Source organism: Salvia miltiorrhiza, chromosome 1, assembly GCF_028751815.1.
Source record: "Salvia miltiorrhiza cultivar Shanhuang (shh) chromosome 1, IMPLAD_Smil_shh, whole genome shotgun sequence".
Taxonomy (NCBI): Eukaryota; Viridiplantae; Streptophyta; class Magnoliopsida; order Lamiales; family Lamiaceae; genus Salvia; species Salvia miltiorrhiza.
Window position 1 is genome coordinate 28,993,477 of NC_080387.1, and position 15,524 is coordinate 29,009,000.

The following is a 15,524-nucleotide window of genomic DNA, read 5'->3' on the forward strand; positions in this document are numbered from 1 at the left end:
ATAAAGTTTGAGATTCGATTCGATACTAAACTAATATTTTTGTGGACGGTCTTTTTAAAATACGATGGAATACCACTTAATTATACTCTCTTCGTCCCAATATAAATGTCTCACTTTTTTTAATGGAACGTCTTAATATAAATGTCTCATTCCTTTTTAGGCAATATATTATCTCTTGATATCTAATATTTAAATAACTTTCATCAACCACTTTATCTACTTTTTAAACGTTTCTTAATCTCAATGCTCAAAAGCTATGAGACATCTATATTGAGATAGAGGGAGTAATACTTTAATCGATTAAATCGTTGTTGATTATTAAATTTATGATGTACTAATTCTCCACTTCGTTTTTTTATTTTCTTTTAATTTATTTTTTATACATGCGAATGGTGAATGGTACAAATGCATTGTTCTCACATTATGATCATAAATATAGTTCTCACAATAATCAACACCTATATATAAAATTGTTCAAATGAGAACCTTATTTAAAAAGAGGATTGATGACAACCATTCTCAGACCTACGATCGTAAAGATCTACGATGGATGTATGCAATACCTTAGTCGAATTCTGACGTGAGCGAAATTCATATTTTTTATGTGTATTATTTTTTACAGTGAATGTATTAATTTTAAGAACAAATATATTGTTCTCACATTATCACTAAAATACTAGCAATGAATTAATCAATTAAATTGACTAGTCAACAACGATTTAAAGTATTTAAAATTTATCATTTGATGTTTTTGTTTGTATTGATGATTACCTTATGAATTAACTTCATATGTATGTAAAATTTTATATTATTTATAATAGTAGTAACTACAAAATTATCACTCAATTTTAAAATCCACTTGAATTTGATTTCAAATTAAAATCTTGACCTTTTGATATATTATAATTTAAATGAAATTAATTTTAATTTTAAATTAGATCTCAATTTCACAATTTACGTTTGTTTCATTTTATTTGACTTAAAGGATTATAATTTATTGATAATTGTGATTCTTATTCCCACATTTATCATGTAATTAATTGATAATGACCTTTTGCGAACTTCTTTTTTTAGGAAAGCTTTTGTGACCATTAATTAAACATTTTTCTTTGTTATGTAAATTATAAGTGATTTCTCTCATATTATGTACGAATAATGCAATACATATATATTAAAAATAATTCATGTTTTTTTTTCAACTGAAAATTTAGAAAAATCCAAATCATAGTATTTTTTTATTTATTCTCTTCTTTCTCTTGTAAATCTATCTCGCTCTCTCATTGTCTCTCTCTCTCTCTCATTTGTATATCTCTCTATCTCTCACTCTCCACCACGCAAACTCTCTCTCTCTCCTCCTCTGCATCCTTTTCCTCCGCCAACCCCTGCCTTCCTCGACGCCGTCGCCGTCGCCGCCTGTACAGTATTTCCTCCTTAACCTCCACCCACCCAGCTCCTCCTTCCTCATCTTGGCTGAACATCCAACAACCAAAATAGATACCGCCACCCACCACCTCGTCTGGTTTTCACCATGCGCGAGCCTCACCACTCTCTCTTCATCTGAATCGACGACAATTTTAACTGTTTTCTGTTGCGGTGCGAAATTTTCGATTGTTCTGATTTTGGAAGAGGACAGGACAGACAGCTAGAGATCTATTTTTAGTGAGAGAAAATGAGTTTGCAAATTTGAAAGAAGATAAACAAGAGAGAAAAAGGGTGTGGGCTTCAAAGAATTTGAAATTAAAGTCACCGATGGATTCAAATTTCATCAAGAAACAAAACATGTACTATCACTTCAAGTAATCTCCACAATCCAAATGCCGCATATAAAACCGACTAATGTCGATGGTGAAGAAATGACACAATAGGAAAATGAAGACAAACACTGCCGGAGAAGATGAAAACCAGCTACTGGAGATGGTAAACACATTCAAGATTTTCAAAATCAAGAGCAAGTGCAGGAGAAGATTAAAATTCAATAGTAGGTCTTTTAGGTAGTAGGTTTTCTAGGTACTAGGTGCCTTCACAAAAAACAGGAATAGTGTTGGAAGGTGGTTTATCTCGAAACCGGATACTGTTCAAAGTTACCTTTTATAAACTACACGTGTAACAATCGGAGCGGAGAGCGCACTACGCCCCCGCGTAGTGTAGACTCTTCCAGCATAACATGCAAGAATGTGGGCTAAGAGGGTGATTGTCCATCAATATTTATGTTGCCTACCTATTATTGACAAGTGCCAGAAACATTAGGAAGAAATTAAATGTTATACATATATCATTTTTACAATTCAAATTATTGTTATCCACCCAATCTGGTGGACCATCCTATTAATTTTTATTATTCGTTGCTTTTATTGCAAGCATTTTTCTCATTAACCTCATCATAATTTGATATTTTGATGTATACATTTTTTATGAAGAAAAAAACTCGCAATTATTATTATTATTATTATTATTATTATTATTATTATTATTATTATATTTTTTAATATTATTGTGTGTAACAGAATAGTTAAACGTACAGAGTTTAGTAAACGAAATGATGAAAAAAATGAAGTTAAGCATCACGTTGACAATACCAATGGATAATGTCTTGTCGATCGCATTCAATTCGGAAATGCATTATTGCAAGAGTATTATTTAATTTCTTTCAAAATGATATAAAAATAAGTTATGTTCATGTCACGAAGAAAATTGGGATTATAAAGTATTATTAAGATGTTGGTTGGTACTTTGCGATGGGACTGGCGAATTAATTACATGACAGAAATATAATCAATTCAGAATTATGTCTCTTACAAAGTACTTTGATGATTTTTTTAAATATAAAATATAGTTTGACAGAAGCAGTTCTTGTGTATCATTTTTTTAAAATTAATTCTTTTATTGTATGACGCATACGTTCAAAGACTCTTCACATTTTGGTACTTCTTGAATTATTTGTATGTGGGGATCGGAAAATTAAAATACACACCATATAAATAGGATTAGCTTCCAATCAGAATTTTACATTAAAGTGGGAATTAAGATTAATTATAAATCTTAAATTATTTTAAATTTTACGGTCATGATTTAATCTATGTTTGTAAGTTTTTAGGGTAAAAAAACTAATCTATCTAACGAAATTTTAATAATTCTGTCACCTTCCATTTGCAATGAAATTATCCTGATTTGCCGTGAATACATCACAATTTCCCGTGAATTACACAATAAAAATAAAATGAATTTTGCCTAAGTTATTCTCAATGATATTACCGTGAATATTACATAGTTGGTTGTGAATAAATAGGGCTGTAAACGAGCCGAGCCGAGCCGAATACTAGCAGGCTCGAGCTCGGCTCGTTTAAATATTCGGGTGTTCGAGCTCGGCTCGAGCTCGATTCGAGCTTTTATTTTGATGATCGAGCTCGGCTCGTCATCCACTTACTAAGCTCGGGCTCGGTTCGAGTTCGGCTCGGGTGATGCTCGATAATATCGAATTCGAGCTTGAGCTCGAGCTCGGCTCGTTAGATGTTCGTATATATGGTGTTCAAGCTCAAATTTGTTATAAATTTAAGAAAATCTTCTTAATTAATATGTTACACGAGTTCGAGTTCGAGTTCGACTCGTTTAAGGCTCGTGTACTAACTCGATTGAAGGCTTGACTGAAGGTTCGTGAACAGGCTTGCGAACATGTTCGCGAACAATCGAATTCGAACATGTTCGCGAGCTCAACGAGCCGAGCACTGTCAGGCTCGAGCTCGGCTCGATAAAAATTTCGAGGTCGGCTCGTTTATTATCGAATCGAGCTCCGAACGAGCTTTTTTCGAGCCGAATCTCGAATAGCTTGCGAGTAGCTTTGTTCATTTACAGCCCTATGAATAAATACCAAATACCAATTAATTGTGAATAATCATGATTTTCGTGAATAATTATTTAATTGAATTTTTTATAATTAAAATCACTATAAATCTCACTTAGCAAGAAAGTGACCAATTATAGTACATTATCATATTATAAAAATCAAATCTAACCTTATAATTAAAAAATAATAATAAATACGATGAATTCTTAATTCTCACGAATATTTCAAGTCACACATATTAGAAGTTTTCGTCTAATCCTCTCTATATAGTAGTACTATATTTTTTGATATAGAAAGGGTGCAACATCGGCTTTTAATTAGGTTACATCGACACCACAAGTTGAAGCTAACTTACAAATTACAACGCATAACCCGTGATTTAAACATATTAAAGTAGTCATTTGAGTTACCCTAGGTTGTATCTAATAGAATTACCATATCTGTAAATAAATAATCAAAAAACACACATACATCTAGATTGTACCAGGGCCGGCCCTGACATTCCAGGGGCCCTAGGCGAAGAGGAAAAAAAGGGGCCCCGGCGAGGAGCACTCCTCCGGCAGGAGCACCGGCGCCGGCAGAACGCAGCCAGGCAGGGACAGGAGGTCAGGAACAGACGTTTGCTGCCTTGCTGCGGCTGCGCAAGTGAGAGCCGAGAGTACAGTCGCCGGAGAGAATCGAGAGAGTTCAGAGAGCATTGAGAGAGAGAGAGAGAGAGTACGAAGAGAAGGAGAGAGAGATTGAGAGATGAGAGTCGTTCCTCTTGACCGTTGATGAGTTATTGAGTTTGAGAGATTTTTTTTTTTAATTGTTGCCTCCAAACTCCTCACTCGTTAGAAATAGGTAGAGTAATTTTTTTTTTTTTTTATATGGGTATAATACTATTCTTGGGCCAATATTTTGGGGCCCCCAAATTGGGGGCCCTGGGCCATTGCCCCACAAAATACACTAAAGGGCCGGCCCTGGATTGTACACATGCTCAAACAAAATAAATTGCTTTTTTTTCTACTAATAAATTTGATATTAATATATAGAAAATCAAAGCACACATTTATACGGGCGCGCACACAATTGTATTTGTGTTGTGCCACCAGCAGCTATACAGTTGTCTTTCCTCTCTGGTTTCCCTTTCTCTATTTTCGCTTTATTTTTCTTGGTGTCAAATATTTTCCACTCTACTTCTCTTCCAAATCACTCGTAGCTATGCCTTTACTAGGGTTTGAATTTCCGTTTTGCTTCAAAATTTCACATGTTTCTGGCGTCCTCATTTTCATGTAGACATCATATAGCCGTAACAATCAAGGTACACTAATAGTATTAGTTTTCTCTTATTTCTTCTCTGCAAGCGGCTGTACGGCTCTGAAAGCCTGATGTTTTTTGGTTTTTTTCTTGATTGGATTTTGCTTTTTGTTTTTTTCGCTAAAGATCTGTTTTTTCACGCAATTCTTGATCTGTAGGTTGGTTGTTGTAAAACCATGAATTTCTAGGCTTTTCATTAGTCAGTGCGTTAGTTTGACTGGGATTATGTTAAATCTCTTTAATTCAATCGTGTTTATGAATTTGACGTTCATAAAGACTAAACTCGGTTGATTTTCTGGTGAAATTTGTATGTGTTTTTTCAGTTGTTACTTTTTGGTGTTTGTAAAGTTATAGTTTCTTACTACTTGAGTTAAATTCACAATTGAAACGTGTGTAGTTGAAATCTGAAGTGGTTTGCTATGCTATGTAATTTGATAAAGCTAAAATTTGTCCTAAACATGGTTTGGAGATTAGCAAGTTTTTTGCATTCTGATTTGGGGCTTAATTAGGGTTCACTTAATGCGTTATTTTTTTTTTCACTCAAGTTTGTTTTTAGGAGTTTGAGGAGATCTGTTACAATTTGAAGAAATGCCTTCTCCAAATAATCATGGATCCCATATCCCTTTTGCATCTTTTCGTCGCTCTATATTGACTATAAGAAGTGATCAGGTTCATTCAGAAATGAGCCATGATTCGAATATCAAGTACCTGGAGTCGTTCCAACGACAAGTTTTTGCCCGTTTCCATGACCTTTCATTGGTTAATGCGGACGAGCTCCTCTCCGTTTCTTGGATACACAAATTGTTGGACGCGTTCACTACGTGCCAGGAGGATTTCAGCGCCTTACTATCCGATAACAAAGCATTTCTCTCGAAACCACCGGCAGACAGGCTTGCTACTGAGTACTTTGAGAGAACCATCAAGGCAATGGATATCTTCAATGCAACTCGTGATGGTGTTGAGACTGTTCGTGTCTGGCAGAAGCATTTGGAGATTGTGGTATGTGCTCTTGATGATCGGCAGAGAATGCTTGGTGAGAGCCAGTTTCGTCGTGCTAGAAAAGCCTTGATGGATTTGGCATTACTGATGTTAGATGACAAAGATACCGGTTCAGTATTTTCACACAGAAACCGCTCTTTTGGGCGAAAGGGCAAGGAACACCATCGGAGCTCATCAGGGCACTCGCGGTCACTGTCTTGGAGCGTATCGCATTCTTGGTCAGCGTCTAAGCAGCTCCAGTCCATTGCAAATAACTTGGTTCCTCCAAAAGCGAGTGAAATAGCAGCGACTAATGGTTTGGCGATGCTCATCTTTGCAATGAGCTATATTCTGATGTTTGTGTTATGGGTTCTCGTTGCTGCAATCCCTTGTCAGGACCGAGGCGTGCAGATTCACTTTGCAATCCCTCGTCAGTTCTCGTGGAGTACGCCTCTGTTCTTACTCCACAGCCGAATTATGGACGAGTCCAAGAAGAGAGAGCGACGTAACACCTGTGGATTGTTAAAAGAGATATATCAGATTGAGAAGTGTGTGCATCAGTTGACAGACTTGGTAGATGCCGCTCAGTTCCCACTGTCGGACGAGCTGAAGGAAGAAGTAAAAGAGAATGTCAAAGAGCTGTCTCTAGCATGTGAAGCTTGTAAGACGGGACTTGAGCCACTGCAACACAAGTTACGCGAGACATTCAGGAAAGTCATGGCTTGCCGGTCCGAGGGCCTTGAGTTCCTTGGCAAGGCTACAGAGCCTTAATGAAGGAGCTGTTGGAAAGGAAGTGCAAATATGATGCTATAGTTTTTACCATTAAAGAGAATCTTTGAGATGTTGCCTACACTAATAAAAAATTTCAGGTAGATTTTGTACTTAGTGATATATACTTTCTTGTATAATTTTACTTTGTGTCTGTTGTATCATTGTGTTTCCAGATCTCTGTCTGTGTGAGGCTGGCCTTCAATTTTTTCTTGATTGATTCTTTATTCTTGTTAAACATGTATGTCTGGGAAAAATATGCCCTTTTGATCCAGTCCATTTCAACAACACTTTCTGTCTCTTGATGATTCCTTTTTGCAATTATAGATTTTGTTGCTACTAAATTGTTTAATTATCTGATGATCTGACCATTATGGTACCTGATCTTCTCTTACATGTGTCTATATAATTATTTAAATGATTAGATATTGTGTTTGTATAGTTTTGGAATTTGTGTAGGGGCTGGACTAATTTTGATACCTCTGGGCTCTAGATATAAAATGTGTAAAGTATCAAAATACAAATCCGCAACAATCTGATTAATAGGAATTTTTAATTCTCAACTCTCTGGCATATAGCTGTACTTGCAAGCTGAATTTGAGTTGAGTTTCCCACATTGGATTCTGCAGATGTTTTTTGTTGGATGGTTGTCTCCTCTCCTACTTGTTGATTTGTGTCTCATATTTATTACCAACAAAATGACAAGAAGCAGTGGCGGCTCAAACTTGGGCTTTTCCTTGAGCTGCATGCAGCGAATGTCTCTCTCTCATAGGAGAGTGTTATTCAACTGTATACCATATATAAATATTACTCCCTTCATCCTGCTTCATTTAATCTAATTCTTTTCAATGCAATCATTTAAGTGTAAGTGTATAAAGTGTTATGACTCATTTATTTATGTAAATTAATCATTTTTATTTTTGTTAAAATTAGACTAAGCTAAGTTGAAAGAAACAATCCGAAAAGAAATATAAGCATAGCTCACAAAACCCATATTTTCTCTTTGGAAATTGTTTGCTGCGTCAATTATCTGCAGAGCATTGAATACTACTAATATGTAATTTTTATCCTCTCAAACATTGACAATGTGTGAGCTCTAACATATTTCTGATTGTTTGAGTGTGTGTGTGAGATACAATAAGATGGTGAGTATTAAATTGACCTTGCTTGACGTGGGTGCAAAAGGGCATGTGAGGAAACAGAGTGGTCAAACTATTCATCCAAATTGTGTTTCTAGAGAGACCGAGAGATGTGTCGAACAAATTGTGGCTGTAATCATTAAAATAATTAGCCACTAGAATTGTCTAGTAAAGACAAGTGAGTCGCACGAGCTGGTTGAGTTTAGTGGAGTTAAAATGTTAAAAAGCTTTATACTCCCTCGGTTTCATATAACATCACATCTTTATCATTTTTGAGTTCTCCTACAATAAATGTTGTATTCTGTTCTCACTGAGAGAGAGAGAGAGAGTCGAAAGGGATCAGTGGCGGCGGTTCTTTGCTGTGATTAGAGGGGAGAAAAGGGGACGACTCCTTGCCGAAATTTCGGCGCAGCGTCGGCTGAGCCCTTGCTGGTTTGTCTTTGCAAAGAGGCGAGAAAGGAAATCAATGGGGGTGTGCGGCACGAAATGACAACGTTTTTTGTTTAAAAAACACTTGACAAAACGACGTCGTTTACATGATTATCGGTGCGTCCACGTATGCATCTTCGGGAGCCACGTCACCTTTGATTTGGGTAGTGGTCAACGCGGCGTGCAAATTTCAATTAAATCAAAAGTATATATATAAGGCTAAATTGAAAAGTCATATGCAAATTGCAAATTCGTGTATTTTGGGGTCATTAACTCCAAAATTTCTATAGTTTTTACATTTTAATCACTCTTTTTCTTAATAATCGTGCTAAAAAACTATGAGCCATAATAGAATAGAGGGAGTACGATACATACCTGACTCGTCCGCATTCAGTCATTAACATACAAAATTGAAAACTTTTCAATATTTATCTTCAAACCCTCTCACTTAAATTCTTTCATTTCAACAAGTAATAGATACAAATACTAAAATATAACATGTCATATCACATTATCACTCTCAATTTAAATATAAACTAGAGATTTAATAAACAAATTAATTTTTGTTACATATATCATTATACAATCAAGCGGTATTCAAATGGAGAAACTGCAATTTGATTAAAAGCATGTCGTCTATAAACAGTATAGTGATCAACATGTGGATTTGATTTACATCTCAGACTGCTTTCATTCAGAATTTCCCCTTTGAAGGAGAACACTAACTAGTACGTCTGTAGCTAACTGTCCATCTAGCCCGTGCCAGAACGTCCTCTCGCGACATTGCTGGAGCTCCATGCCAGCCCAAGACCTACTTCCTAATATCTTTATCGTTATAAGCCACCCAGAGAGTGAAAACCTACCATTATATGGAACGTGTGCTCCTCAGAAGTCTAGGAGGTCTTCGCTTCTCTACCACTGGAATTAAGTTCTCCATCAGCTGCAATACACCATTACGGATGCTCGGTAATTTATACCAACACAATCAAACTGTTCAAGGTCTTAGATCCAATTATGCATACACAGAGATCAAACTGTATATCGAGTTGAAACAGTTGGCTCAAACAATCACAAAGCACCACTGATAACTAATGTTTTCTAGACAAAATATCACTTAGGGTGGTGCATTTTTTCTTTAGTAAAAATAGATGCCTTTGCATTACATAATAAGTAACTTATCAGTCATCATAATAGCTTATTACAGCACCATATCCACCAATGTAACAAACAAATTTAGACTACTCGTCTTGCCTTTATTGTAACAAGATTATTATAACTGAAGCAAGTCCCTATCAAGGTTCTTTCCTAACCAATGGATCCTTCCATTTATCATCTGTATATCATGAGGTCTCTTATTATGGTTTAACTTCTCAAGGAAGTTCTGTATTCAAATCTAGCTTAGTGAACTCTTAAATTACTAACATCAGTAATAACAATAAGTCCTAGTTTATCACAAAGAGGACCAATATTGCAGAAGAACAGAAAAGAAGTACAAAGCTTGGCAGTTCCTTTCATGGAGAAAAAATGGTCAGATATTAATCTTGTCACCATCCTGAACATCTATCCTCAGGACACTCATGTGGATTCATGCAGTAAAGAAGAACGAGAACATAAGCATAACTCATGAGATTTTTAGACTTACTAGACGGCAGTGTGGTTGAAGTTTCCACCATAGTTAAGTAAGATTAATTGATCATTTTCATGCTACGTGCATTCAGGAGACAGATTTATTGGGGAAAAAGAGATTTTCTCATAATATTTTATACTATAGTTTAGAATTTCCTTATCATTAGAGGTAATATAGTACACATAAACTAATGTCTTCAATATAATGATGAAATTATGGACTTCCTCTGCTTTAAACAATTAGAGAACCCATCCAAGCTTACTGTCTTCAACATGAAGATTAAAAACAAAATAATGAAATAGTTAGTAAACTAAATGACATCGAGCTCCAAGGTATATTTGCGAACTTTATGTTCTAAAGACCTGGCGTATTTGTTAAGCTTCTGTAGTTAAAGTACCCTTTGTAATATATACATAATAAAGTTTCAGTGACCTAACATTCTTCAATTATCTCAAGAAACAATTGTTTTTGCCACCAAATCATATATCATGTCTCTAACAACATATCATCCTTATTTACAAGTTTCCTGATACACAATTCGATGTTCACCTTGTTTCAAAACCTTAGTCAAACGAAAGAGCATGGAATCTGTTGAGAACATTCCGAAATATGAATACCCTTGAAACACACAACATATATACATCTTGAGATCACATGCAGTTGTGTTGGATAAATTAGTGCAGATAGCTAACAGTGTATGGATGATCAACAGAGTGATTAGAACAAATAGATTCAGTTAGGTCAGTACTCCCACTCTTATCTCAGACCAGTCAAAGTTAATTTCACCGACCAGATGTCCCTCCAGCTAGAGTATGAGCAATAATAACCAATTGCAGAAGATTACCCATCTCTCGCTCTGTTACCAAGTTCGACCCAAACTTCCCATCATCAACAATAACAGCCAAACACACAAGTTTTAATCAAACACAGTTCACAACATTTATATATGTAACCTAATCTAGCTAGTGACACTCATTTAGATTCACCTTGACTACTGTAGAAACTAAAGACACTCAAATACTACATGTTAAAACTTAGAAGAACATGCAAGTAGGGTCAGATGCCAAAATATGAAGCTGATTCTGTAAGGGGCGTTTACTTTGCATGATTGATAAGATACATGATTGAGCATTTTTATCTTCAAGAGTAGTATTTCTCCAATCCCACATTTTCAATGGGATACGAATCAAACAAAACTAGCTTAAATGATAAAAATAATCAAGGGCCTTGAAATATCTCAAAGTTTCAATCCAAAGTAAATAAGAGATTAGCCTTACTATTTTTACCTATCAAGACCCCCTCCAAGTAAACCCCCCTAAGTTGATTACAGACAATCCTAACCTAGAGATACAAGTGTGTAGCCGTATAGACTTCATAAGCACATGGTCTAGAGAATACATTGACACTATGGTTTAGCACGAAAATCATGGCAAAGTAACCCTTTGCTTACTCCGACAGAATCAAAGTGAAAAGTAAAACAGGTGGATACATCTGAAACCGCATATATAAAGCACTTTTCATGTAAAAAATAGGGATAATTGCCTATAAATACACAAACTATACTCAAATTTTGGTTTTTAACCAAATCTATTTTTTTGGTCAAAAAATACATAAACTTTTAATTTTTTGGAATTTGACATGACCTTAAAAGTTCGTTGGCCAATAACTTGATTGACTGAATTCTGATGGCCGATCTGAATGTACAGTTGGAAAGCTATTGATGTTGTCTTTCTAATGATACTTATATTGTTGGGTTTTGGTAACCGAAAGTGGTCGAACAAAAGAAAAAATATAGAGTTTCGTGACCTCGACTTTCATGCCATTTTTTTTACCACTTTCGGCTATCAAAACCCAACAATATAAGTATCATTAGAAATATAGCATTAAGAGCTTTCTAACGGTACCTTCGGATTGCCATCAGAATTCAGACAATCAATTTATTAGCCGACGAACTTTCGACTTTGGTCAAATTCCAAAAATATAAAAGTTTATGTATTTTTTGACCAAAAAAATAGATTTGGTCAAAAACCAAAATTTGAGTATAGTTCGTGTATTTATAGGCAATTAACCCTAAAAAATATGTGTAAAGTGAGGAAAAAATGTCAACATATTCTCAGTTATCAAGGTGCTATACCTGCTTGTATCTCTCCCTGTTCAATTCAGCCTGCAAATTAGAGTTTTATGAGAACCTTCATCCACATCAAAAAAGCAATTAAAGAGGGCAAAAGGTTCAGCAATACGATACATAGCATTCCCAGAAGACTAAAAATACGGCTGCTAGGTATACAAATTAAAAAGCGATTTTAAGGTTATCGACATAAGTGCATGTCCAGAGAGAGAGAGAGAGAGAGGAGTACCTCTTCTCTCAAAAGCCGGGCATGTTCCTCCTCTAGGCTTGTCACCATTGCTTCCATCTCCACGGTATAAGCCTACAAGCAAACAATTGAAGCTTTCTTTATGCATCACAATCAAGATAACATAAAAAATCAAGTAGTGGTACAATTACTTAATTTAAGAATTGGGGAAAAACAAAAAACAATAAAAAAATATGAGAGAGAGAGCTAAACCTGCTTCCGCTCTCTGGACCTAGCAGCAGACTCCCTATTTTTAATCATTCGTCTCTGTTTTTGCTGCGTCGCCTTATCGAGAGGCACTTCGTCCACTGCCACTCTCCTCTTCCCTCTCCCACCGCCTCCGACGCTACCACTCACCGCCGCCATCCCACTACCAAACTCCACACCAATTACATTCTGCACACACCCCGCCGCCGCAAACTGAACCGCCGGAACCCCCGGCGCAGGACTCATCATCACACCTTCCATTCCAAAACCCCCCACAGCCGGCGGCGGAGGCGGCATCGTCACCACCGCCGGAACCCTAACGTCCTCCTCGTTCACGGCCCCCGCCTTCGCCAGGAAATCCTCCAGCGTCATCGCCGTCTCTCCTCCGCTCACCCCGCCGCCGCCACCGCCACCGCCGCCGGTGACGATATCCCTCCACACCTCCTCCACCGTCTTGCTCCCGCCGCCATTCCTCACTCCTCCGTCTCCGCCGTCCACGGAGGACAATCCTCCCCCCGAGGCAGCTTCTCCGCCAGCGGCGCCGTTGTCGAATGAGGTGGAATCGGGGTAGATGTTCCGGAAGATTTCGTCCATATTCATGGAGCCGAAACCCCTAGCTGCTTGATCGGAGTGGATATTTATGGAGGAGGTTGGGGAGTCACGCGGCAGATCCGAATTGGGCGGTGACCTGGACGCGATCACCCTCGACGACGCCATCAACATGAAATTCAAACCGCCCGCCGCTTTTCACGGAATTCAATCAATTTCGCTCCCCGACTGCAAAATCGATAAATCCTAATCCTACAGTAAATTTTATTACAAAGTCTCGGAATGGCGTCTTTGTAGATATAGAGATGACTGAAGATGGATGGATTATTCGGAAAAAGCGTAGAGAGAGAAAGTAAGGGACTAGAGAGAGAGAGAGAGTCAGAGACGAAGATAAAAGAAATGGGCGACTGCAGCCCCTTTTGCGAGAGTAATCAAAGTTTTTCGTACTCGCTAGTTACGGATTGGCACCTAACGTCTTTTTTTAACTTTCTGCTTTTCAGTATACTTTAATTTGTACTATTAATGTATGCATTCATTTCATATTCTACGGAACACCTATAATTTAAAGATGTTTCTCAATTTTTTCAAACAAATTGTAGGACATGTCAGATGTTGACCTTCTAAGATAAGTATAGTACTCCTTGCGTCCGAACCAACTTCTTGTTTGCCTCTAAAATTTTGTCCACCAATTAACTTCCTACTCTGCTTTTTGGACATATATATCATCTCTTACTTTTTAAATAACTACATTTTACAAATTGGACCCACCACACTTTACCATTACTTGTCTAATTAATCCAATTTTGAAGTTAATTAAATGGAGTAGGATATTTCGATTTTTTCAGTTTATTTATTTATTTTTTGAATTTTCAATTTATTTATTTTCTGAAAATTTTATTTCCAGTTTATTTATTTATTTTCTGAATTTTCAAGTTTATTTATTTATTTATTTTTGAATTTTTAGTTTATTTATTTCCAGTTTATTTATTTATTTATTTATTTCCAGTTTATTTATTTATTTATTTTCGAATTTTCAGTTTAATTATTTTCCAGTTTATTTATTTATTTTTTGAATTTCAAGTTTATTTATTTATTTATTTTTGAATTTTCAGTTTATTTATTTCCAGTTTATTTATTTATTTATTTTCAGTTTATTTATTTATTTATTTTCGAATTTTCAGTTTATTTATTTTCTGAAAATTTTATTTCCAATTTATTTATTTTCCAGTTTATTTATGTATTTATTTATTTATTTTTGAATTTTCAGTTTATTTATTTATTTATTTTCTGAATTTCAAGTTTATTTATTTATTTATTTATTTATTTTTGAATTTTCAGTTTATTTATTTCCAGTTTATTTATTTATTTTCTAAATTTCAAGTTTATTTATTTATTTATTTATTTTTTAATTTTCAGTTTATTTATTTATATATTTTTGAATTTTTGCTTATTTATTTTTTTGAATTTTCAGTTTATTTATTTATTTATTTTCTGAATTTCAAGTTTATTTATTTTATTTTTGAATTTTCAGTTTATTTATTTCCAGTTTATTTATTTATTTATTTCCAGTTTATTTATTTATTTGTTTATTTATTTTTGAATTTTCAATTTATTTGTATCCAGTTTATTTACATATTTATTTATTTATTTCCAGTTTATTTACTTATTTGTTTATTTTCTCAATTTTCTGTTTATTTATTTATTTACTTTCGAATTTTCAGTTTATTTATTTTCTGAAAAAATTATTTCCAATTTATTTATTTTCCAGTTTATTTATGTATTTATTTATTTATTTTCTGAATTTTCAGTTTATTTATTTATTTATTTATTTATTTTCTGAATTTCAAGTTTATTTATTTATTGAATCGGCACTTTTGTTTAATGTTTTCTCATTTAAATGCTTTCATTTAATTCACCTAATAAAATAATGCCAAATAGTTAGTTCAAGATTAGTAAAAGTAACCACAAATACATTAACACTACCCTTTTAGTCTTTTACACCACCTTTTTCAGCTTTCTTAAAACCCGTGCCGAACACCAAATAGGAAGATGATTCGTGGACGGAGGGAGTACTTTTTTAAATAAAAATAAAAATACTTCATCCGTCCCAATAATCTTGTCCCACTTTTCTTTTTGATTTGTCCCAATACTCTTGTCCCATATTTTTTTTAGGAAAATTTTAGAAACTAATTAATTTCTAATTAAACACTATCCTAATTAATCCCCCTCTAAACCCTAATTTATCTCTATCTCTCTCCACACTCTCTTGCCAGTTGCCTCCCTCTCTTCTCTACCCTTCGACGCCCTCCCACCTCCGCCCCTCTCGCCTCTCG

General features: G+C 35.1%; 2 protein-coding genes across 5 annotated transcripts; one reads left to right on the plus strand and one right to left on the minus strand.

The window, feature by feature from the left end:
- Positions 1 to 4,827: 4,827 nt before the first annotated feature.
- Positions 4,828 to 7,174, plus strand: LOC131018619 (protein ROH1-like). 3 transcript variants are annotated; one of them, XM_057947335.1, is made up of 2 exons: positions 4,828 to 5,144; positions 5,686 to 7,174. In XM_057947335.1, the coding sequence occupies exon 2, from the start codon at positions 5,729 to 5,731 to the stop codon at positions 6,887 to 6,889; it is 1,161 nt and encodes a 386-aa protein (XP_057803318.1). In that variant the 5' UTR covers positions 4,828 to 5,144; positions 5,686 to 5,728; the 3' UTR covers positions 6,890 to 7,174. The 3 variants fall into 3 exon arrangements, with proteins under 3 accessions (XP_057803318.1, XP_057803320.1, XP_057803323.1); XM_057947337.1 differs by having other exon boundaries at positions 4,871 to 5,144; positions 5,697 to 7,174; XM_057947340.1 differs by having other exon boundaries at positions 4,887 to 5,144; positions 5,810 to 7,174.
- Positions 7,175 to 8,978: 1,804 nt separating this feature from the next.
- On the minus strand, positions 8,979 to 13,795 carry LOC131018627 (bZIP transcription factor 12-like). Of its 2 annotated transcripts, XM_057947342.1 has the most exons (4): positions 12,649 to 13,795; positions 12,439 to 12,510; positions 12,216 to 12,245; positions 8,979 to 9,394 (listed from the first exon to the last, which is right to left on the minus strand). In XM_057947342.1, the coding sequence occupies exons 1-4, from the start codon at positions 13,363 to 13,365 to the stop codon at positions 9,320 to 9,322; spliced, it is 894 nt and encodes a 297-aa protein (XP_057803325.1). In that variant the 5' UTR covers positions 13,366 to 13,795; the 3' UTR covers positions 8,979 to 9,319. The 2 variants fall into 2 exon arrangements, with proteins under 2 accessions (XP_057803325.1, XP_057803327.1); XM_057947344.1 differs by lacking the exon at positions 12,216 to 12,245.
- Positions 13,796 to 15,524: the final 1,729 nt, after the last annotated feature.